The 27,953-nt window shown below is 43.7% G+C and overlaps 1 protein-coding gene across 1 annotated transcript in view; it reads left to right on the top strand.

The window, feature by feature from the left end:
* LOC121282709 (limbin-like) overlaps window positions 1–27,641 on the top strand; it is a 189,155-nt gene extending 161,514 nt beyond the window's left edge. Inside the window, exons 20-22 of the mRNA XM_041196490.1 lie at window positions 16,459–16,646; window positions 19,034–19,135; window positions 26,217–27,641. Of these exons, the coding sequence (XP_041052424.1) occupies window positions 16,459–16,646; window positions 19,034–19,135; window positions 26,217–26,496 (570 nt within the window). The 3' untranslated portion in view covers window positions 26,497–27,641. The remainder of the gene's footprint in view (window positions 1–16,458; window positions 16,647–19,033; window positions 19,136–26,216) is intronic.
* Window positions 27,642–27,953: the final 312 nt, after the last annotated feature.

The following is a 27,953-nucleotide window of genomic DNA, read 5'->3' as shown; positions in this document are numbered from 1 at the left end:
CACAGGCAGAAAGTGTCTTCTCTGCTTCATGCCGTGTTATTTGAGTTGGCAGCTTGACATATGGAAAAGAGGCAGAAATGTCTCTAATCATTTTGTTCCGTTTCATCGCTGAATTACTTTCAACAGTTTCATTTCTCCAGTTTGATGGTCACAAAAAAATGTCCATTTGTCAGCTGCTCCCATGTAATTGGCAGGCATGAAGCTGTGTCGCATAACCATGGATTTTTTTTTCATTCAGTGAGATATAGATTTGCATATATTAAAAGATTCGGAGTTCTTTCTGTTGAAGAACTCAAGTGTTTCTAATTAAGTAGAAGCTGTTTATTAAACTGACTAATATCTGCGTCAGAACTTACCTGCGGTTAGATTGGATTAGTCTAGCCCCAGGCGTGTGTACTTTTGAACCATGTTAGCCTGTCTGATGATAAGTATATCTATTTAAAGAAATGGATGAAAGCCTGGATAATTTTAAGACCCAGATTTAATCTCTGGTGAAAGGCAAGCGAGGCCAGAGGGGTGTGTGACAACCTTTCCCTAATTCAGTGACATGAGGCTTGTACCAATTTAACTCCAGGGCCTCAGTAACACGCTCTCTGAATGCCCTCAAGTTGGTAGAAGGGAATAGCACCAACAGACAGGTGAGTGACTGGGGGAACATTAGTGTTATGACGTGGCAGGTGCTGTGTGCCAGGCTGGTCAAATCCACAAGGGAAACTTGGTCACGCTGTCACAACGGTTCTGCAATTTGTATTTATTATGAGAAGATTTGTGTACTGAATTCAGAAGTAATAAGTCCACTAACACCTTTAGAGATTTTAAAAACTAAATTAAAATATCTATTAACAAAAGAAAAGATTTCAAACACATACATAAGATTACAGTTTCTTTGTACTGTAACAAATCCCAAAATTCCTAATTAACCTGACTCTCAACTACATACCCTCTTTAAGGCAACAGTCAAAAATCAATTTTAAATTTAAATAGTAAGCCAGCAAGTTTACCACAGCACCCACTCGACAGTGGAATTCCAAAGGCTTTCCTCCATCTTTGGCTACTGACACAGCAGACTTCTGCTAAAGTGGCTGGAGGCTTCCCCAGGGTTGTTTTACACAGTCCTATTAAATCTTACATGATCTCCCCCCCACCCCCAACATAGCCTTCCACTCCTCTTTATATATGTTTCTCTCTCTTTAATCTGTACATTTCATTGTTCTATTTGTCTTTGGAAATTTACTTTTCCCATTGTATAAAAATCTTTCATGTTGCCAATATGGTCAGTACCTTTGGGGGAAAATAAACATACTGCTTGGCCTTGCTTATCTTGTTAGTTGTAAACACCCTATCATCTCTTTGAAACCCAAACAACGCCTTCACTTAACTAAAAATGCAAATTTTCTTCACACCCTACACGCTAAGACCTCATCCATATTTACTCATTAGCATTTCAAATGCCTTTTACCCCTAACTTCTTTTGATAATTTCAAGCTTGCAGCCTATCTGATGCTAATTCAATTAAATCATACAGACGGACCCATTCACACACACCCTTACTTTACAATAAACCACAACGATATAATGAAAAAACTTTCCTGACAGTTTGACAATCAGTAACGAGTGAAGGGAAGCTTGGGGCAGATGGAGGCCCTTGGTTTTCTGCACCTCCAGGCAACTTTTAAAGCTTCTCATCTTTTCACCCCTCTTTTGGGCCTTTTGCTGCTTGATATCGGTGGAGAGCCTGATTTCTTTAAAAACGGTTTCAGGATGACCGCCAGTGTTAGGAATGGAGTATTTTTCTATTTCTGGCAGCTGCAGCCAGCATCAGACCTTCCGAAGTCACTTAATATAGGCCAAAAATTTTAACTTGGGCATGTCAGGCGCGCGCCCACACGCCGAGGGCGAAATAAAGCCGGGTGTGCCGACGTCAACGTGCACTCTCGTGATATTTCGCTAGAGGAGGCTCCACAGGCCAGAGGGCACTCGCCAAAGTCATCGAAGCCAACAGAAGATGGAGGCATGCCCGCCATTAAGTACGTGGCTAGCTAATGCCCCTGGGAAACCTTACACCTGCCGAACAAATGAAGCATCCAGAGGCCAGTTGCACAAAAACACATTTAATTAACTGGTGCCTGGCAACCATTCTACAAATTAGCATTGACAGGTGTTTTCCGTCACACCAGTAAACACTGAACAGAAAATGGGGGAAATGAATATCAGCTGTGATCAGGCCATGTTGTGATTAAAGTGCTTTAAGTTTTCGCTGTGGGTGCTATGTCTAGGTGCTCCCCCCTCACTGGCCGCGGCATTGGAGACAGCCTGCTCACTCAGCTGTCCTGTTGGCTTCGATGACTTTGGCAAGCATCCTCTGGCCCATGGAGCCTGTGTTGGCCCCGCCCTGGAGGAAGCGGTCAGTGCCATGGCTAGCATCTCCCCAGTCACCGCAGCTTCATCGGATGCCACGATCACTGACAGAGGAGGGAGGAGCTGCTGCCCTCATCCGGAGCGCCTTGACAGGAGCTTGCAGAGATGACCGGCAGCTCGCGCACCAATGTGAGGTTGCTCTGGACCTCCCTGCTCACCATTGATGGACGGGCACCTAGCTGGGATACTGGGTGCCCAAACCATCTCCCACACTGACAACCTGGGGTCATTGTCAGTGTGAGGGCTTGCAGGTCCGAGCGCAACCCCAGGAACCCCTGATTCAGCTCCTGGAGCAGCCTCTCCATGACAGCTGGCATTCCCTCCATAGAGGAGGCATTGCGCTTGGTCATGAGGGTCAACACATTGCTCACGCCGCCAGGACTGCTCCATCACAGAGACCATGACACACGTTCCCTCATGTATCTCCGCCAGATCCTCCCGCACACTCTGCTGGATGTCCAGCATCTGCTGCCTCAGGGACAACTCCAGAGGCACATCAGCCACCGACTGAGCATTGTCTTGGTCCCCAGCCGTTCTCCGACTGCTGGCACTCTGGGCACTGTTTTCCTCCGCCTATACCCTCAAGCGCGTGTGAAGTGCCCTTACCAATGTGCACTGAGATAGTAGCCGGCAATCTAATGCCCACCGAGGTGCTGGCATCAGGGCTGGTGCCTGCTTGGGAGAGCGGGTATGATGCACATGCATTCTGATCAGAGTGGTCCTGAGGGGTCAGGGGTGAGCCTTCATGCTGCTCATCCTGAAGGGCTGGCGGTGAGCCTGAAAGAAACAACAAGGACATGTCATTAGTTGAAGTTGTCACACTGTTACTGTGCATGCCTGGCAGCCTCGTGAGACAGAGATATGCAAGAGGGTGCCCTCGTCTTTCCATTATCAATGTGGATTCCAGCTTCAAGGCTCACATCAGTATAGAGACTACAGTGGAATGGTTGCAATTACCAACATTCTCACCTCAGTGCACTGTACCCTTACCTCCCTGTGGCACCCCAACCTCTCCTTGGCCGTTTGACCGAGGCGCATAGCGCCTCTCCAGCTCTGGGGCCTCCTGCTCACAACGAGTGAGTATTAATAGGTGTGGCAGTCCCCCGCCAGTACACGACCTCTCTGCATTGTTATGGGATGTTTTCTCCTGAAAGGATAGAGGAGCATTGATTAGTCCACTCTCTACCTGCAGTGCCCTTGCAGCCTGGCCAACCCCATCTGAAGAAGACCTCACAGGGCTCAGCCGATTCGTGACTCTGGAGCTGCAAGACACTCAGTCCAACCCTTGCCCAGATATTGCCTCATTGACATTTGCCACTCATGCTCTAACACCTCTGAGGTCCACGGGAGGGATGGGCAGCTCTTAACTGCTCTGCAAAGTGACCCATGACCACATGACCACCTTCCTGATCTCAGGAGATTGTTGAAGTGCTTCTGGCGCTGCACACATGTGCGCCGCACCACATCGTGGCTGCTGACCCTGGATGCCACCCCCCCCCAAGGCCTTTCTGGTGAGGCGGGCAGGGGCAGGGTGGGGGAGGGCGTGGGTCCGGGGGGGGGCTCCTCCTCCCGTCCCTGGGGACAAGGGTTTCATTCTGCGCTGCCACCTCCCCCTGGCGGGCAGTGAGGCACTCATCAGAGAAATGCGGGGCTGAATGTCTCGCCGACCAGCCCTGCTGTGTCTATCCACAACGCTCTCCATCATGACTTCTGCACCCTTCGGTGGCAGCCTTCCAAGGGCTTCCAAGGCTGCATTTGAATCGGCTGCCGGGTCGCCATTAGACCTGGTGGACATTGAGCACCCAACCTGCCTGCCACTTCACATCTTATGCTGGACAGGCCTTAATTGGCCCGCATAAAATCGCGGTGCACTGCCGATCGTGGGTGGCAGTTGGCTTCTCGACCACCCCCGCCAATCCCGCACGCCAAGGGCAAAATTCTGCTCAGAGAGTAGAGCTCCTCTTACCTTGCCCCAAGAATGTGTCTTGACCCACCGTAGCCCAGCATGTTGCACCAACATGAACTCTTTTTTGTTTGAAATTGCTAATATGGTGGCAATCTACATCAAATTGTGGAAATGATGTGGTCTGCACAATTAGAAGGAACAGAGAAGAGACTTGCATCTCATAATTCTATGCTGGAGTCAGCCTTAGATGAAAATGAAACCTTTTTGTCAGTTGGATTACTTATTATATTTTGCTCTTGCTGGTGACGACAGGGCACAGTTGGTGTTGAGGTCAGTTTTGCTAGCTATTTCTACAAGGAGCAGACTGGGAAAATGTCATTTCTGATCCATATTCTTAAATCTTTCGTGACACTTTTCTGGTTTAATCTGGTTTAGATGTTGGTTGGACATTAAATATTGGCAAAGACAGTGGGCAAATTCACTTTCTGTACATAACTACTGTAAATACAGTTTACAGTGTATGAAATACCATTCATTTACTTTTTTAATGTTGAATAAATGCGACTGTTGGTTTTATCCTGATCCACAGAGATAGAATGTATCCTCATTCTTTCACTAAGACCAAAGAGTTTATGTGGTGGCGTGTAATATAATCAAGGAAGCTGGCGTACATTGGCCAAGCTTCCCTGGTTGATCTAGGGTTCCACTACATTTGCCAAGATTATTGTGAAGATTGTACATGTGAATATATGAAGTAGGAGCAGGAGTAGCCATACATTACAATAACTACATTGTGATATACTTAGTAATTTCATCTTTCATATAAATCACCAGGCCATATTTTGCATGCTGTAGGGTTGTGGCAGCTTATAATCATTGACCTGGGCCCAGAACTGCTGTTCTCCGGGTTGGTTGTCCCTGGGAAGTACCCCAGAAGATGCTGGGCGACCCCCAGAAGTCCCCACACAAGGATAATTACCCTGGGCAATTACCCCGCACCAGGAGCCATCCAGAACTCCAATTTAAATTGGAGACTTTGGATGGTTCTGACTCTCTTATGTTATGATCCCAGCTGAGATTACCCCTGGACAAGCCTGATAGATCCTAACTTCTATTTGTTTGTTTAAATACGTGGAGAGTAGCTACTGAACAGAGGCACAGGGGTCAGCTAATGAACTTGCAACAAAAGAATAAAACATTTATTCAACAAGAAAAGATAAACTATATCACAATACTCCTTCACCCACATCTATACCTTTACAGATCTATACAGATTTGTAAGAATAACACAAGTTACAAAAGCTATCTTATACACTAATGTACGCAGTAAGTACACAGACCATGTGAATCTATGGCGCCCGGTGGTTAGACACACCACACTTTGACCTCAAGTGACAGATGCCACCTCAACCAGATGCTGTGGATCTCTCCTCAACTACCCCCAGATGCTTGTCACACCATGAGCCAACCAGTCTCACTGAATTCCGTCCTTCACATGAGGGTTTCCAATCTTCACTCTCCAAGATCTCGCCTTGGAATCTTCTCCTAAATCAGTGCTTTCACTCAGGCACCTTCCACAAGGGTTCACCTCCAGGGTTTCAAACTCTCCTTCTGATGTTCCTCTTCCCTGGGTCACCACATGCATTCAAGCTATCTTCCATGCACTCTTTCTCACCAACTCAACACCACTGCTTCACATGCCCATAGCAAAGAATTACAGACCTTCAGTTGTCTTTTTGAACCTTCTTGCTTCTTGCAAGCTGTTCTCACTTTAAATTTGAAGCTTGGAGCCTTTCTCTCTGCCCCGCACTCTTAACTTCACTTAACAGGGCCTTTTCCCAGGTTCCTGTCCTTCCTTTGACTACAAGACCTTCTTTGGACTTTCCCCTCTTCCACTCCCTTGGACTTTTGGGGCTTTTCTTCGCTTGGGACCTTTTTTTTGGGCGGGGGGGGCGTGTGAAATCTGCAGCTCCCTCTCCCAGTGCCCAGTTTCTCTAGGGTCCTGGCTTCAACAGAACTTAAAACTGTTGTTTCTTTAGTTCTGTGTGTATGTCTATGGGAGAAACCTGCCTATATGGCTCCCCGTTGCTAGGCAATAGCACTATTCTTTCAACTCTTGTGTGTTTACTTTTACTTTATAGGGGTCGTAAACTTCTCATTAGACATGCAAGCAGCCTTTTAAAGTGAAACTAAATTCCATTTGACCTTTCTTAACACACAGATGCAGAAATACAAATCAAACCTAAATGTTAAAGCTAAAACTCATTCCAAATATAACATCTTTAAACTATCTCTATTTCCTAACACTTAGCCGAATAGTTACCGTGGAAAATCATTTCTACTTCCTGGGTAACTATACCAGTGACGCCCCCTAACCGCACTGAAACTCCTAACTAGCCGTCCCCTTCCCCTGACTACCCTCCCAACCCTCCCGACTACCCCCCTAATGCTCCGACTACCTCCCTGGCTTCTCAAAGTGGCTGGGACCTTTAAACTTACCTGCTTTATGGCAGCTAGTGCAGTAAAGGGGGTGTGTGGCTTCACTTCCCCCGACAGTACTGCCCTACACGGAAGAGACCCAGGAGCAGGTACACTGCATGTTGCTTAGCAGGCCTGAGTCGGAAGGTCAAGCAAAAAAAGTGCAGCTCCTGACTAAAGTAAGGAAAAGGAGCTAAGCGGCAATCTGACTGTGATTGCCACTCCTCAGAAGCTCTGGCCTCTTCTCATGACATACTTGCTCATTGTCAGCAACATGCATTTCCTATAATGAGAGGACATCAATGTTATTTGTTCTCAGCATCTTTTCCAGGTATCACATTTGGCCCACGAGAGACCTTCAACATTGAGTTCCAGAGTCCACTCTTCCGAATGCTTGGCCTTGTGAGGAGTTCTGGTGACCACTTTGAATTTTAGTTTTTCTCCTGTAAGAGAAGGGGCGTTCAGTCGCTGTTTCGATGACATTAGTTACCGATTCAAGAGTTCAGGAATTTGCTTGACAGGGTGGGGCACAAGAAAGTTGTCATCGTTCACCCAACTATGGAGCAGATAATAATACTCTGTCCATGCCTCAAGTTTGAGAGCGAAATCCTGCAGTTACACTTGCTTTCCAGCAAGACAATGGACTGGCTAGGGAACTTGATATTAAAACTGGGACTACAGCTTCTGCTCCTAAAGCCATCCAAAAGAAGAAGAGAGAATTGGGAAGAAAAAGGCACCATCTGGTTCATGGGGGATGTGAACTCTATTAATTCTATGACAGTGAGTCCAAATAGAACAGTTAGGACAAATTTCCCCAGGCAGAACACGATCAATTGGTCATATAGCGTGATCTGATTTTTCCTGGAGATCATATCTCCTTATGTCTTTTCAACATTGTCTTCCATACACTCAAGTGCAAGCATTCCAAAAGAAAGAAGATAGAAATGCTTGGAGGTAGGATGGGTCAGGGGATTGATAGGATGGGTTGGGGTGGAGGGGGATTGGTTGGATGGGGCCGGGGTGTGGTAGGATGGGGCCGGGGTGTGGTAGGATGGGGCCGGGGTGTGGTAGGATGGGGCCGGGGTGTGGTAGGATGGGGCCAGGGGGTGGTAGGATGGGTTTGAGGGGCGCTAGGATGGGCCAAGGGGCAGTAGGATGGGCCGAGGGGCGGTAAGATGGGTCAGGGGGCGTGGTAGGATGGGTCTGAGGGTGATAAAATGGGTCAGGGGCATAGTAGGATGTGTCGGGGGAGTCACGTAGTCAGTTGAGGGGGCAGGGGGTTAGTTGGGTGTTGGTGGCATAGTTGCGGAGGTGGGAGGTAGTCTGGAGGGGTGGGAGTTAGCCACTCATCTGCATTTAAAAACCTTTTTCTGTAATGCAATGGTGTAATATTTATAACTACTGGTTAGCCGCGTTTCTTCTCCTTGGCCTGCTGCTTCCTGTTGCAATTTTCCAGCTCCTTTTCCTTTGCTGCTTGGGTTCCTTTTCTTAGGCTCTTTCACTGCTTTCTTTTGTTTCTCCTCTTTTATCCTCTTCCACGTTTCTTTCTTTGCTTCTTTCACTTCTCTTTTCCTTCAACTTTTTTGCCTTTGGTTTTCCTTTTCAGTCCCAGCTTTTCGAGACCTTCAAAGGATGGCACTAGAATATTTTATCATGCAGAGCTTGAATCATTTCTGTCAATCCTGGTTTATGATGTCCCTTTAACGTTAAGACTGCTTTATAAGTGGAAGTTAGGATTGTTGTCAGTTGGTGTCCACCCCTCCACGCTTGCCTTTTATAATTCCCATCCTGTCTAAATAATCTTGCGAGAAAGACCTCCCATCATATTTGCCTTTCTGCTACCTGTTCTGCACAATTTGTCTTGGTAACTGTTTAATTATTTTGGCCTTGCAGTGAGAGTCAGGGAACACTCTGGGAGATTTTCTGTTTGGCAACTTGTGCTGGAATTTTCCAGCCCATCACACCGACAGGATCTTCCAGGGTCCCGCCGACGTGAACAGAGATTTCAATGGCTTGCTGGCCCCGCTGCGAGGGAACCCGCCGTGGGGGGGGTGGTTGGAAAATTCTGGCCTTGACCTTTTCTCAGTAGATTGTGAGAACAGTGGGACCAGGTAGACTGGGCGCAAGTTGAACACTGAAGACACATTAGGTAGAAGGGGAATGTAGAGTAGATTGAGGTTGAATGTCACAAAATTGACGTTGTTTGTTTTTAAAACCCCATATTTGAAGATAAAATGCTATAAAATACAGGAAGGGATGGCATCATTCAAAGTTAAGTCCCAGAGGTGATAGGACACTCTACTACATCATCTCCTCAGAGACATTAAAATAATGAGCTTCTGAAAGATCAATAAATGTTTTACTGGGGTTTTGGAAGAAGCTTCTCTTTAATGACAAAATATTGTCTTTATTGCACTGCGGTGATTGATCATCTGATGTTGTCAAATGCCTCTGATTGCTACAATTGGATCTTGCAGGGTTTAGCAAGAAGCTGTGAGGATTGAGGCAAATAACTGTGCACAATTCCCCTGAGTCAAATGTAATTCTGTTTCTTATTTGAAACTTTTTATAGTTGGATCTGCTTTTCTTCAGGCACTCATCACAGTAATGAATGCTCCTGTAGTACCAAGGGCTAGAATTATGTGCAGTGCAGCTTAGACCCCATTTAACTGAAGGGATTTGAACTTTGTTAAAATGTAAGCGGTGGTGCAGCCGTTTAAAAAGACCACTCTTTTCAGCCGGCCCTGCACAAGCTGCATCTGGTGCCCATGCTGGGCGACATCAGATCATATTTCCCAAAAGTTTTCTGATGGGTGATTTTCCAGAAGGTGCTCCTTCTAGAATTATTAGGGGAAGGGTATCGGGTTGCTGCCTGTCGGTGACTTAGCGCCACAACAGCAGTTATAGATAACAATATCAGATTAACATACAGGTAGGGCATCCTCATAAACCCATACGACAAGTGCAGCTTACCCCTTTTAACCATGTTAATGTTTTGGCACCAGGGAAATACCCTGGTTCTGTCAAAAACTCACTGAAAATATCACACCTAGCATTTGCCCAGTCTTGGCAGCTCCATACCAGACAAGCAGAGAGAAAAGACAGCTTTTCCAAACACCTTTACAACTAGATGATTCCCCTTTAACATGAAAGAAAGTGAAGCCACAATTTGCATTGTTGTATGATTGGGGGAGAAATGGCTTCTGTTTGTGGTATTAAAATAGACAAAATTATCAGTCAGTTAAGAGTATATTGTCTACACATTGTATAGATTCAAGGAAGTTTAAAATGCTGCAGCACAAAAGAGGCAATTGAGTCCATTGTGCTTGTGACCCACTAGATCTAATTAGACCTGGCTGAATTCAGGAATTTTTTTTATTCGTTTATGGGATTTGGGCATCGCTGGCTAGGCTGGCATTTATTGCCCATCCCTAATTGCCCTTGAGAAGGTGGTGGTGAGCTGCCTTCTTAAACCACTGCAGTCCTTGTGGAGGTACACTCACAGTGCAGTTAGGGAAGGAGTTCCAGGATTTTGACCCAGCGACAGTAAGGAACAGTGATATGTTTCCAAGTCAGGATGGTGAGTGGCTTGGAGGGGAACTTCCAGGTTGTGATGCTCCCATGTATCCACTGCCCTTGTGCTTCTAGATGGTAGTGGTTGTGGGTTTGGAAGGTGCTGCCTAAGGAGCCTTGGTGAGTTTCTGCAGTGCATCTTGTAGATGGTACACACTGCTGCCACTGTGCGTCGGTGGCAGAGGGAATAAATGTTTGTGGATTGGGTGCCAATCAAGCAGGCTGCTTTGTCCTGAATGGTGTCAAGCTTCTTGAGTGTTGTTGGATCTGCACTCATCCAGGCAAGTGGAGAGTATTTCATCACACTCCTGACTTGTGCCTTGTAGATGGTGGACAGACTTTGGGGAGTTAGGAGATGAGTTACTCACCGCAGGATTCCTACCCTCTGCCCTGCTCTTGTAGTCACAGTATTTATATGGCTAGTCCAGTTCAGTTTCTGGTCAATGGTAACCCCCAGGATGTTGTTAGTGGGATAGTCAGTGATGGTATTGCCATTGAATGTCAAGGGGCGATGGTTAGATTGTCTCTTGTTGGAAATGGTCATTGCCTGGCACTAGTGTGGTGCGATTGTTACTTGCCACTTGCCAGCTCAAGGCTGGATATTGTCCAGGTCTTGTTGCATTTGGACTTGGACTGGTTCAGTATCTGAGGAGTCACAAATGGTGCTGAACATTGTGCAATCAGCAAACATCCTCACTTTTGACCTTATGTTGGAAGGAAGGTCATTGATGAAGCAGCTGAAGATGGTTGGACGTAGGACATTACCCTGAGGTGATGTCCTGGAACTGAGATGATCGACCTCCAACAACTACAACCATCTTCCTTTGTGCTAGGTATGACTCCAACCAGTGGAGAGTTTTCCCCTTGATTCCCATTGACTCCAGTTTTGCTAGGGCTCCTTGATGCCATACTTGGTCAAATGCAGCTTTGATGTCTAGGGCAGTCACTCTCACCTCACCTCTGGAGTTCAGCTCTTTTGTCCATGTTTGAATCAAGTCTATAATGAGGTCAGAAGTTGAGTGACCCTGACGATGCACAAACTGAGCATCATTGAGCAGGTTATTGCTAAGAAAGTGCCGCTTGATAGCATTGTTGATGACCCCTTCCATCACTTTACTGATGATGGGGAGTAGACAGATGGGGCGGTAATTGGCCGGGTTGGATTTGTCCTGCTTTTTGTGTACAGGACATACCTGGGCAATTTTCCACATAGCTGGGTAGATGCCAGTGTTGTAGCTGCACTGGAATTGACTAGGGATGCAGCAAGTTCTGGAGTACAAGTCTTCAGTACTGTTCCTGGAATATTGTCCGGGCCCCTAGCCTTTGCACTATCCAGTGCCTTCAGCTGTTTCTTGATATCAAATGGAGTGAATCGAATTGGCAGGAGGCTGGCACCTATGATGCTGGGGACCTGTAGACCTCTGCAAACTAGAATGAGGCTGCCTTGTTAGTGTGTGGATTACTTCATTTTTGTTTATGGCAACTGACAAAATAGACCATCTCATCCAAAGTTCTTGTACCTTTATAGGGTTTGAGAAAATAAATCAAAACATGGCTGTGGGCCAGTTGTATTTTGTCGCTAATCCAAGTACAATTTTTGTTTTTGGCTGCCCGTCTCACATTTCCTCAACTCTGACTGCAGCACAGGTGCTGTGCAAAAGTTGGCAGCCGGTTCCTAGTAGCGTAGGATCGTGCCCGGCTTCCCCTGGCAGCAAACTGTCAAGTTAAAAATGCAAATGAGATGCTTCAAATGGCCAGACTGAGACTTGGCTTGGTTTTTAAACAGATTTATTTACAAGTGGAAACCAAGCAATTTATTTCTATGCCAAACGGTGTCGCAAAGGATCAGGCAACTGTTTGAGTAAATGGAAAACATGCCAATGCAAATCACTTGACTCTCCAACTGATTCCCCTCAAGAGCAATTATTCATCCAATGTTTGATTGCAACACACTACAACGTGATGTTTTGTCCACTGACTTTATCCATGTACATTGGCTCAGATTTTGCTGTAGCTGGATGCTTAACAGCGTTTGCCATTAGTTAGACTTGCACTTGTACACTTAGGTTTCTAAATGGTTTGCATGGCAAGGCATTGAATGTGTGAACTGATATGTATCACATGAAAGAAAACAGTCAGCTGGGACCTGAGTAAATAGGGCAAGCAACTGTGTATCCCCTTAGCCAATTAGATTGAAGGACTGAAAAATTAATAGCAAAGGTCTGAGGATGAAATGTAGAACAGGTGAATTCAGGTACAGAAAGAGAGGTGAAGAAGGAGTGAGTTGAGACAAAAGAAACAAAGGACAAGTAAAAAAATTCAAATTTTTAATTTTGCATGTTAAAATCTCTACCAACGATTAAATCCTGAAGGAACGATAGTCCACACTTCTGATAGCTAATTTTCACAGTCTGAGAGGCTGATTGGTAATACTTAAAACTTACCATGTTGGATTTGACTAAACTTGCTGTGAACAAGTTTAGTTTGTATCTGCTGTGCAAATCCAGCAACTTCATGATATTTAATGCACATCAACGGTAAGGCAGATAGCGAGATACCAGGGGCAATTTTCAATAAAGAGATGGACAAAATGGAGCTATAAGCTTCCATGTCGATATAGCCCGTGTTTAATGCAGGATAACATCCTGGTAAAGGAGTTAAAGCCAAAGCTAGTTTCAGCTTCTCAAAGGCTTGTTAAACAGCTGAGAGTTACTTAAATACTTGCTAGCGCTCATTAAAGAGGCTGCATAGCATTCTGATGGCTAGCACTCCAACTAACACACTCTTCTAACAGCAACCAAATATTTGGCAGTAAACAAGGTGTTGAATTTGCTTTCAAGCACAACTTAAATGACACTCATCATTTCATGGTTAGTGCTACTAAAGCTGTCGAGAGGACCTCTGAGAAAGATGAGACTTTCTGGGACACTTTGTCAAGAATTCACTGACACCCAAGCAACATTTATCCCAGAAATTCATTGAAGGCCTCTCTTAAAAAGAGCAAGTGCTGTTCTTCTCCACCTTATTGGACACCTTATAGGGTGCACCAGGTGAAATATAGTTCTTGGCCATGGGCATCGTTAGGGGGAAATTAAATATATACATATAATAAAAAAGAAGCACACAGTAAGAATTTGCTAACCATACTTAAAATCTCCAAGCAGCCATGGATGTTAAACCTATTGACAGCTGAGGGTAAGCAGATGGACATTGCACACAAAGGGTCTTTGAGTTTGTGTGATTTACGAAGTTTCAAGAGATAAGCTAATATCCAGGCACAGGCAGAACCATTCAAGTGGTGCAATGGTGTGTTGAAGCCTTGAAAGCTGGACTGGAGATAAAACATAACATAAAGTTAGTTTAGGTATTTTCCCCTCTCAGGTAGGGACGGGGCAGATGGTTTAGCTTAGATATGGGAGCACATTCAAAGACAAGAGAGGTCTTTGATGAAACACAAGCAGTCTTGTGTTGTGAGAACCAAGGTCTTTGCGTACGTGTTTTAATTTTGATTGGATAATATAATTATGCATACACCCTTTAGAATAATTGGTTAGCAAAATCACAGGATAGTTTTAACATGGTACCTATGTGTAGTTTACTGATTGGATGTATTCAAATGTATTCAAATGTATTGTGATAAGAAAAAGTACAAAAGCAAAGAAATGTAATCAATCAGGGAGCTGGGTCTTCATTCTTAGGAATGATTGCAGCTCCCTTGCATATGCTTGAATAAAAGCGGTAAAAGGAAGCCTCAGTCTCTCTGGTCGCTATGTGGTCAGGGATTGTAATTTCTCCTCTTCAACTGGCCTATGTGGTAGTTGCAGGATTGGAGAGAATACCCTCTTCAGGCATCTTGCTAGAACTCCCTTTGGTCTGGCTGAGAAATGGGATGGGGACATTAGGCCAGGCACAACAGCACCAGAGAGGGAAAGGAGGGCGAGGTGAAGTTCTTCGCATCCCCCGTGGGTACAGGACATCTGTCCCCCTCTGGACCTCTCTGACCAGAGCCTCCAATGCTGCATTCAGAAACCTGTGCACAGCCTCCCTCAGTCCCTAAGTCATCCTGCAATGTGCCATTGTGCATCAGCCAGAGCACTTCATATCTTCAATGGAAGTGGGCACAGGGAGCCCGAATTCACTGCTTCACAAAAATTGTGCCTAATCAGCACTTCAGTGCTAAACCTGCAGGTTTCTGGTTAGGGACTGCAGGCAAGTTCTAACTATGATTATAAACAGTTAGAACCAAAATTGTGTGCTGATTCCCAATTTTGACACAACCATGTTTTATTCGCCCAGCTCCCATTAAAAGCTTGTTTTCACAGTTTGGCCAAAATAACCCCAATGGTTTTCATGAAGCTAATGCCAGAAATGCACATCTTGGACAGCAATTTTAGATATCTGTGTTTAAGCATGCATCTGCCCCTTGCCTGAAGTTGCTGTACCACTTACACACACATAATGACCAGTAGCATTGGCCTCACTGTTATTTTGATAGCAAAACTTGGTATGGATGTTGTCTACGTGGACTTTAGTAAGGCCTTTGACAAGATCCCACATGGGAGGTTAGTTCAGAAGGTTCAAACACTTGGTATCCATGGAGAGGTTGTAAACTGGATTCGAAATTGGCTGTGTGGGAGAAGACAAAGAGTGGTAGTGGATGATTGCTTCTCAGATTGGAGGCCTGTGACTAGTGGTGTGCCTCAGGGATCTGTGCTGGGAGCATTGTTGTTTGTTGTCTATATCAATGATCTGGATGATAATGTGGTAAATTGGATCAGCAAGTTTGCTGATGACACTAAGATTGGAGGCGCTTTGGATAGCGAGGAAGGCTTTCAAAGCTTGCAGAGGGATCTGGACCAACTGGAAAAATGGGCCAGAAAATGGCAGATGGAATTTAATGCAGAAAAGTGTGAGGTGTTGCATTTTGGAAGGACAAACCAAGGTAGGACATACACAGTAAATGGTAGGGCACTGAGGAGTGCGGGGTAACAAAGGGATCTGGGAGTTCAGATACATAATTCCCTGAAAGTGGCATCACAGGTAGACAGGGTTGTAAAGAAAGCTTTTGGCATACTGTCCTTCATAAATCAAAGTATTGAGTGTAGGAGTTGGGATGTTATGGTGAGGTTGTATAAGACATTGGTGAGGCCAACTTTGGAGTATTGTGTGCAGTTCTGGTCACCTAACTACCGGAAGAATATCAGTAAGATTGAAAGAATGCAGAGAAGATTTACTAGGATGTTGCCAGGTCTTCAGGAGTTAAGTTACAGGGAAAGATTAAACAGGTTAGGACTTTATTCCTTGGAGTGTAGAAGAATGAGGGGAGATTTGATAGAAGTTTACAAAATTATGAGGGGTATAAACAGAGTAAATGCGAGTAGGCTCTTTCCACTTAGATTAGGAGAGATAAACACGAGAGGACATGGCTTTAGGGTGAAAGGGGAAAGATTTAGGGGGAACTTATTCACTCAGAGAGTGTTGGGAGTGTGGAACGAGCTGCCATCTGACATGGTAAATGCGGGCTCACTCTTAAGTTTTAAGAATAAATTGGATAGATACGTGGATGGGGGAGGTCTGGAAGGTTATGGACTGGGTGCAGGTCAGTGGGACTAGCAGAATAATATTTTGGCACAGACTAGAAGGGCCGAATGGCCTGTTTTTCTGTGCTGTAGTGTTCCACGGTTCTATGGTTCTATAAGGTGGATGATTATTTTTCGGTGGTTTGAATTTGGGATAAGTTGATTGTATTAATAGCAGGGCCTCTGTCAATGCTGGATTCCACTAAGTTATTTGTATTTTTACTTTAATGATCAAGAAACTTGTATCCATTCTATGATCGTAAAATGATTGCGATTGCTGTGTGTTTGAGACATGCTTCTCTTTTGAAACATCCACATTTTTAAAAACAGCACATTACCACGGTGCCATTACATTTGGTACAAATCTGTTGCCCATTTTGCAATTGTGCACAGGGATTGAAAAGCTTGTGCTGCTTTATATTGAATGTCCACTCGATGCATTTATGCCTGTAATAAGTACACAGAACAACATTTTTCTTATCGATTTTGTTCTCTTTACTATAGGAGATGAAGCTGGCAGCTTATCTCATGCAGCGACTGAAAGTACCAATGACTGTGTTTCAGACGCTGCTAAATCTGCTTCTTCCAAATGCCACTGAGAAAGAATTAACTCTGGTTGTAAATGGGATCTACCCTGAGAGAATTCTGAGCAGTAAGATAAATGAGGATAATGTGGACGAGCAGGGAAAGCGGTAAGTGTTATTGATGGGGACAAGACTAGTGGGTTACTGGTGTTTGAAGCAACTCTTTTGCAGCAACATGAATTTGCTGAAACAAGTTTTTCTCTTATACAGCAAAGCGCAACAATATCAGTGTCTTGGGTAGAGGGGGGATGAGTGGAAATGGAGAACAGTAAACATAAGTTGTCTTGGGCAAAATATCAGATTTGAGCTTCAGCGATAGATAAAGCATTTTCATTCCCTCCCTCCCCCCACCCCTGCCGCCTCCACCACCCCTCCTGCCCTTTGATGACCGGCTAAGGTATACAGTGTGAAACCTTCTTACTCAGTGGCTGCATTCGAGACCAGTATTACAGCTATTATGAGCTGATCTTCATCTTGACCATGCTCATGTTATCCCAGGGACTCATTAATAGGAAATTCAGATATTCCTGTGCTTGAGCGAGACAACTTGTCATCTTTGATCAAACCAGCTTGAGCTGTCAGCCTATCACCAGCAAGTTCTTGAAAGCTGGATATTCATCAGATTGTGGGTCCAGAGAGGGTTGTTTTGCAAGATTTCAATCTGCATTGTATTGGTGAATTCTGACACCAACCTCCAAGCAACTGCTGTTTAGGATTTAATTACTTATTTATTAGCGTTATTTATGTTTCTCTCAAACACAGATGATCCATTTTTTTGAATCTCTTAAATAGGAGGATTCATTTGAAGTGAAGTTTCATTACATAATCCCAATATTTAGAGTTTGGCTAATTAAAATTCATTCCTTAACTTCCTAATTTTTTTTTCATATGAGACTGATTAGGATTTCATTAATTTATTTTTTAATCATTTTTTCTCCCCCCCAGGCCTGTACATTCTTATGTTATTTCCCTTTTACCTCCACCATACATGATTGTTAGGCACAAAACCTGCTCCCAGAAAATCAGATAAAACTTTATAAAGGACTGTTGGAGAAAACATTTCACTTGCTCTAGAAATCAGCTGGAAGAAAACACAGATCAACAGCATTTGAAAAGAAATAAAAGCAAAATACTGCAGATGCTGGAAATCTGGAACTAAAACAAAAATAGCTGGAAAAACTCAGCAGGTCTGACAACATCTGTGGAGAGGAAGCCAGAGTTAATATTTTGAGTCCGTTTGACTCTTCATTGTTCTGAATGCTGTCAGACCTGCTGAGTTTTTCCAGCTATTTTTGTTTCAGTTTGAAAAGAAATAGACCAAAGGGAGAGGGGAAGAAAAAAATCCTGTGCACAAACATGCACCCAAGAGAGAAAGTGAAATGGCCCATAAACTGTTATATATAAAAACAGAAAATGCTCCAAATACTAAACAGGTTAAGCAGTATGGAGAGAGAAATGGAGTTACCATTTCAGGTCAATGATCGTTTGTCAGAAGTAGACAAAGCTAGGTAAAAGATTTGAAGCAATACAGAGGGAAGGCAGGGGAGGGAAAAATAAAAGGGAAGGTCAGTGATAAAGTGGTAGGCAGGAGAAATTGAATTTAAGAAGTGATGATAGTGCAAAGCAAAAGGAGATGATAATGGGACAAGTAAAGAAACAGAAGATAGATCTGTTGGAGGTGTAAATCATTATCAACAGCTGCTGTCTGCAATAATTGAGGCTAGTGGTTGAACTCAGTGTTGAGTCCAGAAGGTTGCAAAGTGTTTAATCATAAGATAACGTGCTGTTTGTCCAGTTTACACTGAGTTTCATTGGAACAGTGTAGCAGGCTTGGAGAGAGAGGTTAGAGCAGGAGTGGGGCATTGAATGAAAATGACTGGCAGCTGGAAGCACAGGGTCATGCTTGTGGACTGAATAGAGGTGTTCCACAAAGCAATCACCCAATCTGCATTTGCTCTCTCCATTGTAGTGGATGCTTAACTGACTGAAGTGCTATCACTTTGAAGCAATAAGAGGCATAATGGTAGAAATTAATGACATTTATGAGGCACAAAGAACATGCAAGTGGTTGAAGAGGTGGAGGAGAAATGGAATCAGGAAAGTGGCAAAATGGAGCAGGCTCCATTAAACCAAAAGCCTGGGAAGTTGACGCCCAGAGTTCAGACTTTCTCATCAGTACATGGCTGAAAGGAAGGATCCTCATCCAATGCACTCATAAATATCTTTAATTTCTCTTGCCATGTCTCCAAGTTTAATATTACTTCAACAATTTAAATGTAATTTGCCAGGCTGTTGCTACATATTTTGAACTGTATAGTTTCTCAAACCCTCACTTCTTTGAATGCTCTTATTTAGTAGGCTCACAAGGTCTAGAATTTGAAGTTTATGGCCAATTATAGCACATGATAATGATGATGAGCCTCTTAGGAGTTATACATAGATCTCCCAGATTTTCACCCATGTAAAATGTTGCTGTTTTCATCTACTTTTGCTAGGAGACTTCAGCGGCCAAAGATGTCACTAGACTTAAAAGTGAGAAACAAGCTCATTGGTGAATACCTGGAGAGTATGCATACTCCCTGCAGGAAGAAAAGAAGGTAATGATTGTCAATGGTGCTTGATCATTTCTCCCATTTCCAGGTTTAAAAATTAGATTGACATAGTAAAAAGCTTAAGCATTGCTTGCTTGATTCTTTAAGTTACTTGCTTCTTACATTTACTGAAAGTAGTTAATTTTATTTGTTACTCAAACCAACTATAAAATTAAGTACTTTTTTAAAAAAATTCCAAAAGCTGTGCTGATAGACCAGTCAGTAACTGGATGACTCAATGTAACTTTAGGTTCTTCACTTTAGAATACCCAAGGTTTGGTTCACAACCTCTGATGAGCTAACTGACATTACTGTCATGGTGATAGAAGTACTACAATTAATCCCACCATCCTTGGGTTAAGGAGGAAAAGAAGGCCAGGAAGCTTTTGCTTGTCATCAATAATAAATGGTTCCTGCTGGAGTGATGTTTCTAGTGTTTAACTTTCATTAGGGCTGGAAGGAAAGAGAAAACATATTTTAATATGGATCTGGAATGCACCGCCTGAGAATGTGGTGGAGACAGCTTCAATCGAGGCATTCAAGTGGGAATTAGATTCATTTCCTGAGAGAGAAAAATGTGCAGGGCAACAGGATCAAGGCACGGGAGTGGCACGAGGTGAATTGCTCCTTCGGAGAACCAGCAAAGACATGATGGGCCGAATTACCGCCTCCTGTTTTGTAACCATTCTGTGAATAAAGTCAGAAAACCTAAGAGGAAAGAAAGGGGAGAAATCTAATAGCTACTGCAGTCACTGATATAGGTAAATAACCCTCAAACTGCTTAAATTGAAGCCATTCGAGGATGTAAAACATCATCAATAAGATAATGAAAGAGATGTAACAATGAGCAAAAGAATATGCAGAAGGCACAGGAAAATTTCATAAAATGAATATGCAGATTTGCTAATGACACTTAAGTGGGAGGTTTGGCAAATGGTGAATTGGATTGTAAAATATTTCAGGAAGACATAAACTGGTTGGTGGAATGGGTAGACAGGTAGAAAATGCAATTCAATTTTCTTTATTATTCTTTCATGGGATGTGTGGGCATTGCTGGAAAAGCCAGCATTTGTTGCCCATCCATAATTGCCCTTGAACTGAACATTTCATGGAAACCTAGAAGATATGAGCAGGAGTAGGTCATTTGGCACTTCGACCTTGCTCTGCCATTCAGTATGATCATGGCTGATCCTCTATCTCAACGCCATTCTCCCGCTTTCACCTCATACCCCTTGATGCCTTTCGAGTCTAGAAATCTATCTATTTCCTTCTTAAATATATCCAGTGACTTAGCCTCCATAGTCTCCTGTGGTAGGGAATTCCACAAGTTCACCATCCTCTGAGTAGAGAAGCTTCTCCTCATCTCAGTCCTAAATCTCTACCCTGTATCCTGAGACCCCTTGCTCTAGACCCCCCCCCAGCCAGACGCAACATCATTGCTGCATCCAGTCTGTCCAGCCCTGTCAGAATTTTATACATTTCAATGAGATCCCCTCTCATTCTTCAAAACTCCAGTGAATACCGGCCTAGTCGACCCAAACTCTCCTTGTAGGACAATCCTGCCATCTCAGGAATCAGTCTGGTGAACCTTTGCTGCACACTCTCTATGGCAAGTATATCCTTTCCTAGGTAAGGAGACCAAAACTGCACAGAATACTCCAGGCGTGGCCTCACCAAGCCCTATACAGCTCAGTAAGACATCCTTGCTCCTATACTTAACCCCTCTCATAATGAGGGCCAACATACCATTTCAGACAGTTAAGAGTCAATCAGATTACTGTGGATCTTGAGTCATGTGTAGGCCAGACCAGGTAAGGTTGGCAGGTTAGGCGCGCTGCCGACTCTCGTGCATGCCCACCAACTGAAATGTGCGACTGCGATGTCATTTTACACGCGTGCATGTCGGGTGTGCGCCCGCATGCCAAGCTGAAAATCATGCCCCATATTTCCGAGCATTAGCCTGGGCCTCTGGATTACTAGTCCAGTGACATTACCACTTTGCCACCAACGTAAATAAGTTTACCGCAATTCATTTTTGGAAGAAAGCCGAGGAATTACTTAGAATTGCATTGCATTTATCACACAGATACAGGCCACTCAGTGCAACCGGTCTTTGCCTGTGTCTATGTTCCACACAAACCTCCACTAACTCTGTTTATTTCCTCTCCCCCTACCAACATTTCCCTATTTTCCTTTCTCCCTCATGTACGTATTTAGCTTTCAGTTAAATGCACCTATGACATTTGAGGCCACCATTCTACTTCCACATTCTCACCACTCACCAAAATAGGAATATGTACTTAATGAAAAGTTACTAAACCGTGCAGGTGGATTGGTCAAACACACGGTTCCCTGAAAGTGCAGGTGCAGGCAAACCCATAAAAAGGCCACCAGACTTTTATAAATGGGAGCATTGAGTTTCTCTAACACAAAATGACAAATTTATGCAAAGTATTGGTTAGGCCACAGACCACTATATTTAATGTCCTCAAAAGGACATTAAATCCATAAATAATGTACAATAGACTCATCAAGATGATGCTTGGGATGGGAAACTATAGATATGAGGCGAAACCTGAGACAATGGGAATGTATCCACTGAGGCAGAAAAGGCTGAGAGAAGATTTAATAGGGGATTATTAGAATTAAGTTGTTTTGATAGAGTGAACAGACTATTCCCTCTGGTGAGGAGTCAATGATGAAGGGCCACTTCAACCTGTCCCTTCAAGAGTGAGGAGAGAGGTTGGAAGAAGCCTCTTTATCCAGAGGACCAGAGCCTCAAATACTTTGTCAACAGAAGTGGTTGAGGCACAGACCATTGCAAGGCCATGGGAAGAGTTAGAGGTACTGGGATTAGTTTTTGAATTGCGCTAACAAAGAGCTAACACAGACATGATGGGCTGATCGGCCTCTTTCAGTGCTATAAACCTCTGTGGAAACCTAAATAAATTAGGAAAAATAAAGCTTGAGGAAAAATGATGCGATGTTAATTAAAACTGAAAAGCAAGTGAACAATTGCTATAACTGCCAGTTGCAGATACAGGAAAGGAAAAGATGGGCTCAGCTCTTTGCCAGCTTTGGTGCTGTAACAAAGGGTCCCCAAGCCAAATCTGACTCCACTCCTGTCAGACCCCACATCACCTTCACAAACCACAAGCAGTGACTACTGTAAGGAAATCGGAGGAAGTGGCTCAGGTTCGAAGTTTAGTCAAACCATTCTTCAGACCCGAGGACTGCAGGTACCCAGCAGAAAGATTAAAAAGCACATGTTGGAATACATATGGAGACCAAAGATGGAGAGATAAGAGTAGAAATAGGATGAGCCAGTTAGAATGATGGGCCACATAAGATCGAGGGACACACGTGCAGACAGAGGAGAGATGTTCAGTGAAGTGGTCACCTGGTCTGTCTGGTCTGTCTAGTGCAGAGGAAATTATACAATAAACAGCAAATTGCGATTTATTAAGTTGGATGAAGTAGACAGAAATTAGTCCCTCACATGGAATTGTTTTGGATTCCAGAGGAGGAGGTAAATGGGAAGATTTGTTGCATCACTTAAAGTGGCAGGGGAAGGACAACAGCGGGAAGAATGAACAAGGAAAAGTGTGGTACATTTGAAGGTTCGGGGGGAGGGGGGAAAGGAATGTGCTTGCTGGTGAAATGGTGCTGTAAGCGGGAAATGACCTGGCAAATGTGGAACAAAAACAGAATTACCTGGAAAAACTCGGCAGGTCTGGCAGCATCGGCGGAGAAGAAAAGAGTTGACGTTTCGAGTCCTCATGACCCTTCAACAGAACTATGTGAATCCAAGGAGAGGGGTGAATTATAAGCTGGTTTAGTGTGGGGGTTGGGGGGGGAGAGAGAAGTGGAGGGGGGTGGTGTGGTTGTAGGGACAAGCAAGCAGTGATAGGAGCAGATCATCAAAAAAATGTCACAGACAAAAGAACAAAAGAACACAGAGGTGTTGAAGTTGGTGATATTATCTAAACGAATGTGCTAATTAAGAATGGTAGGGCACTCAAGGTATAGCTCTAGTGGGGGTGGGGGAACCATAAAATATTTAAAAATAATGGAAATAGGTGGGAAAAGAAAAATCTATATAAATTATTGGAAAAAACAAAAGGAAGGGGGTGGGGATGGAGGAGGGAGTTCAAGACCTAAAGTTGTTGAATTCAATATTCAGTCCGGAAGGCTGTAAAGTGCCTAGACGGAAGATGAGGTGCTGTTCCTCCAGTTTGCATTGGGCTTCACTGGAACAATGCAGCAAGCCAAGGACAGACATGTGGGCAAGAGCAGGGTGGAGAGGAGAGCAAATGTGGAGACTGCTGAGATAGAAGGTGAGAACAAAATGGACTCCGACAGGGTGAGGTATACGCTATTCCTCAGAAGGTTGAGAGTTTAAGTCCCACTACAAAGACTTGAATGCAAATTTTAGGCTGACACTTCAGTGCAGAACTGAGGGAGTGCTGTGTTGTTGGAGGTGCTGTTCCTCAGATGAGACATTAAGCGATATAAGAGATCCCATGTCATTAATTGGAAAAGAGCTGGGAGTTCTCCCCAGCATCCTGGTCAATGTTTATCCCTCAACTAGCACCTGAAGTCAGATTGTCTGGTCATTACCATATTGCTATTTGTGGAATCTTGCTGTGCGCAAATTGGCTGTCGCATTACCTACAACAGTGACCGCACACTGCAAAAGTATTTCATTGGCAGTAAAACACCTTGGGTTGTCCTAAGTTTGTGAAAGATGCTATATAAGTACGAGTCCTTTCTTTTCTCAGGTGTTGTGAACTGAAGTCACCTGATAATAAAAGAAAAGAAAGATTTGCATTTCTACGGCACCTGTCGTGACCACAGGACATTCCAAATGCTTTACAGCAAGCTCCCACAAACAGCGATGTGATAATGACCAGATAATCTGTTTCTGTGATCTTGACCGAGGAATAAATATTGGTCAGAACACCAGGAATAACTTCCCTCCTCTTTTTTAAAATAGGGCAGAAAGGGCCTCAGTTTAATGTCTCATCTGAAAAACAGCCCCCCAGTCAATTCAGTGCTCCCATATCACTACAGTGAAGTTTCAACCTTGATTTTTGTGCTCAAATCCTGGGGTAAGAGTTGAACCCACAACTTGCTGACTCAGAGGCAAAGACTGCTCATTTAAATGTTTTTTGAACCTTCTCGCACTTGACACATGGCACTTTACATGCCCAGCCCTGTGGCATCCAATCAGGTGGCAGCAGGTTTGATGCTTTGGGTGCAGCTTCTCATGTTTTTAAACCCTGTATACATTGTCACTCTCATTGACCGTCTCCCTCCAACTCCCCCCCCACCCCACCTCCTGTACCTTGCTCAATTGACCATTCTTAATGGATGAGTGTAGATAGTGCATATCAATGAGTTAATTGGCTGCCCAGGCATCACAGTTGAATCCAATGCTGCCAGCATCTACATGGATACACGTCCACAGGAGTCACTTGATCCGACTTGAACAGAAACACAGCCGAAATTTCCTCTGCCTAACCCAGGATTGCTGACATCAATGTTGCTGGCCCAATCACTGACAAATTTGGACTCTGTGCTGATTGGTTTTCAGACTTTGAGGTGAAGCAGTGATACACAGACCTACCTCAATTCCCTGGGCCAGGCACCGTTGCTGACCACTGCCCGCGTAGCCCAAATGCCGTTCTTCGATGATGCCATCTTTGTCATGCCTTTTCTTAGAGACCAGCCATCCCATAATCAAACTGTCCCAATAGGGAGGTCAAGTGTGAGTATTTGCTGAATAACAAAGCTGACATGAATCGTGCCAGTTCAACCTGCTTTTGAACTTATTGGAGTTCACATCCCTAATGATGATCTCACCCCTGCCTTGGAAACATCAGATGGATTAGTTGGATATTTGAAATTGCAAATAAGGCTATTCAGAGTTAAATGCAATAGTCACCTGTCTTCTAGTTCTGCAGAGACATATAAATAACTTGATTTTTTTTTAAATGAAGCAATACCCAGCAACTAAAATATAATTGCTGAATAATTTATCACTCCTTGTAAAGCAACATTTTTGCTGGCCAGCGGTAAATGTTCAAAGAACATGGTATTCATTTGTCTTAAGGTTATTTTGCATGTTGTTGTCATCAGTTGTTAATAAACTTGATTGATTTTTGTTAGCCTTGTTTAACTTTATGGCAGGATCGGTCCAACCATCAATTTCAGGGTGTCATATGACCATAACTATTTTAATAATTCAAGCTAAAATGCCTGTTGAACATTGAAGAAACTGAATACCCAGCTAGTAATAAAATATTATAATTGAACAAATAATAATTTTTTAGCCAGGAAAGCAGGTGAGTAGCCCATTCTGTTGACCTCACACTTAAGAAATCTAGTACGTAATCTGTAGCCCCTTACCTATTGCAATCTTCCTTTTTATTTGTTATTCATTCATGGGATATTGATGTTACTGGCAAGGCCAGCATTTATTGACCATCCCCAATTGTCCTTGAGTAAGCTGCCTTCTTAAACTACTACAGTCCATGTGATGTAGGTACCTCCACAATACTATTAGGTAGTGGGATCTAGGACTTTGACCCAGTGATGATGAACATATATCAAATCCCTCACTCCCTATACTTTACCCATTAAAGATCTTGCTGAATTCAACAACAAGGCCCAAAAATGTGTCTAGTTCTGGCTGGGCCATGTATAGACTGTCCGTGGACACGATAAGAAGACCCATTAAAGTGGGTAGGTAGTCTCCATGGGCCAACACTGTTGTTGATTGACCCATATTCTATGCCATCAGTTCTGGCACCATTGTTGCCTGATGATCTGCATAGCTGAGGATCAGGGCATCATAAGGTGCAGTGATTACCTAGGCTTTGCTAGACGTTCTGTATAATGATTTGGAGAAATGATGCAATTGTACGAATTGCTGAATAGATTGGTGCGTAGGTCAACTATTCATTTTTGAAACAATTCCACAAAATGTGAATGTCTTAACAAGTGAGAGTTCAGACCTCAATAAAAGGCTACATTGTTCAAATGTGACTCGTATACAATTGACCTTCTCCAATTTTCTGTGCAGCATATTGAAAAGAAAGCGACTCCAACTCATGAAACAGGTGTCCTTCTCCCACAGCCATGGTTCTTCGGAATTCCTTCCTGTTGAAGTTGGTGATCATCCCGAACCGATCAATGAAGCACTGGGGGAAGTGTTAAACATGCCAGATACAGGGGAGAAAGTCTTTATGTTCCGTATCAAAGAGGAAGTACCTTGCTCCTCAGAACATCAACCAAAGAAGAGGAAAAAGCGCAATTTCCTAAATTTTAAAAGATCAGCTGTAGCTAACTTGGATGAACTTTAATTAATTCAAGGATAGCATTATGTTGCCACATATAATTAGCATTATGAGCCTTTGAACCTCTGTATCATTGTAATACTTGAGAGAGTAAGATTTTTAACAGAGTTACAGTTATATTTTCCTCTCCTTCCAAAACAGGACAAGGGAAATGTCCACTTTGATTATCATTTATAAACTGCTAAAATTGTGGGAACTTGCTGTTTTGAAACATGTGATTTATGAACACTAACAAATATGGCCAATTGGTGAGGACAGAAAGAACCAATTGCAATGTAGTTATCCTTTGATGCTTCCCAGGCAGTTAGCCAGCCAATTAACAGGCATAAATGCCAAATATTAATCTACTGCGGTACGGACAATAATTATGTAGAATGCCTCAGCAACGATTCAGAAAATTGTTGTTTAGTCAGCATGTTTTGAAGGTATTGGTAACTTCTGCATTGGAGAAATGTGAGCAGATTTTGGCAGCTCAGAGGTTCCTTAAATATGCTAACTAAGAGGCAATAAGTGTGGAAGCTTGTCATTAAAGATTTCTTAGAGTATCGACGACATGGAGGATCTTGCAAGAAGTTCAGAAGAAGTTAAACGCTTCAAAGAAGAACTCAACACTAACACATGGATGTTACGGAGTGGCAGTGCTGGATAAATATGTGCATGATAAGTTGACGCTACTGGTGATTTTCTCTGCCACCAGTAGTGCCTAGCAAAGAGTTGAGTACAAATGTTTTTGATTTAGTTGACGCGATTAAATCCCAGCCTCCCTCTGTGATGAACCTGAGCCTCCTCGATACAATATTTCACTGCTCTGGTGCAGTTGGTACCTGAGTGGTCATGGGCTGCACGTTTTTGCCTTAATGTTTGCACTGTTTTCTCATCCTCATGTTCTATTGTGATATACCTACCAATGGCTGTTACACTCATATGTTACCCTCTTGTTTGGCATGCTACTCCCTTCCTTCACCCCTGTGATAATGATTCTAAATTTTCCCCTTTTATTAAACTCAATAAAACCAGGGCCTGAATTTTTAGCTCAGCGGGCGGACACGATCGGCGGTCCCAGGAGCTGTTGGGAAACGGGCCGCCCACTGTGATTGGCTCCCCACCGCGATTTCACGCTGCCTGACCATTTACCGGTATGATCAGCGCTGCCTGGGTTGAGGGCGGAGGGAGGGAAAGAGCTGAAGTCGGCGTGGGCGCGGTGGGGGGGAGCACGGAATGAAAGCTCCCTGAAGGCAGAGAGCTGACTCGGGGAGCTGAAGAATTTAAATGCAAAAAATAAAAATTTTAAAAACTGGGAACAAACGCCCACACATCAGAAACAGTCACCTGAACGTATACAACATGAAGATTCTGTCCAAACGTTTTGTTTTAAATTTAATGATGGAAGCCTCACCCACCCTTGGATGAGGCTTCCTGAAAAAAGCAAAGGCTGCCTAGACGATTTGCTCGCCTGCCAACCG

This window comes from Carcharodon carcharias, chromosome 1 (genome assembly GCF_017639515.1).
Source record: "Carcharodon carcharias isolate sCarCar2 chromosome 1, sCarCar2.pri, whole genome shotgun sequence".
NCBI lineage: Eukaryota > Metazoa > Chordata > Chondrichthyes > Lamniformes > Lamnidae > Carcharodon > Carcharodon carcharias.
This window is presented reverse-complemented; position numbering and strand designations above follow the sequence as displayed.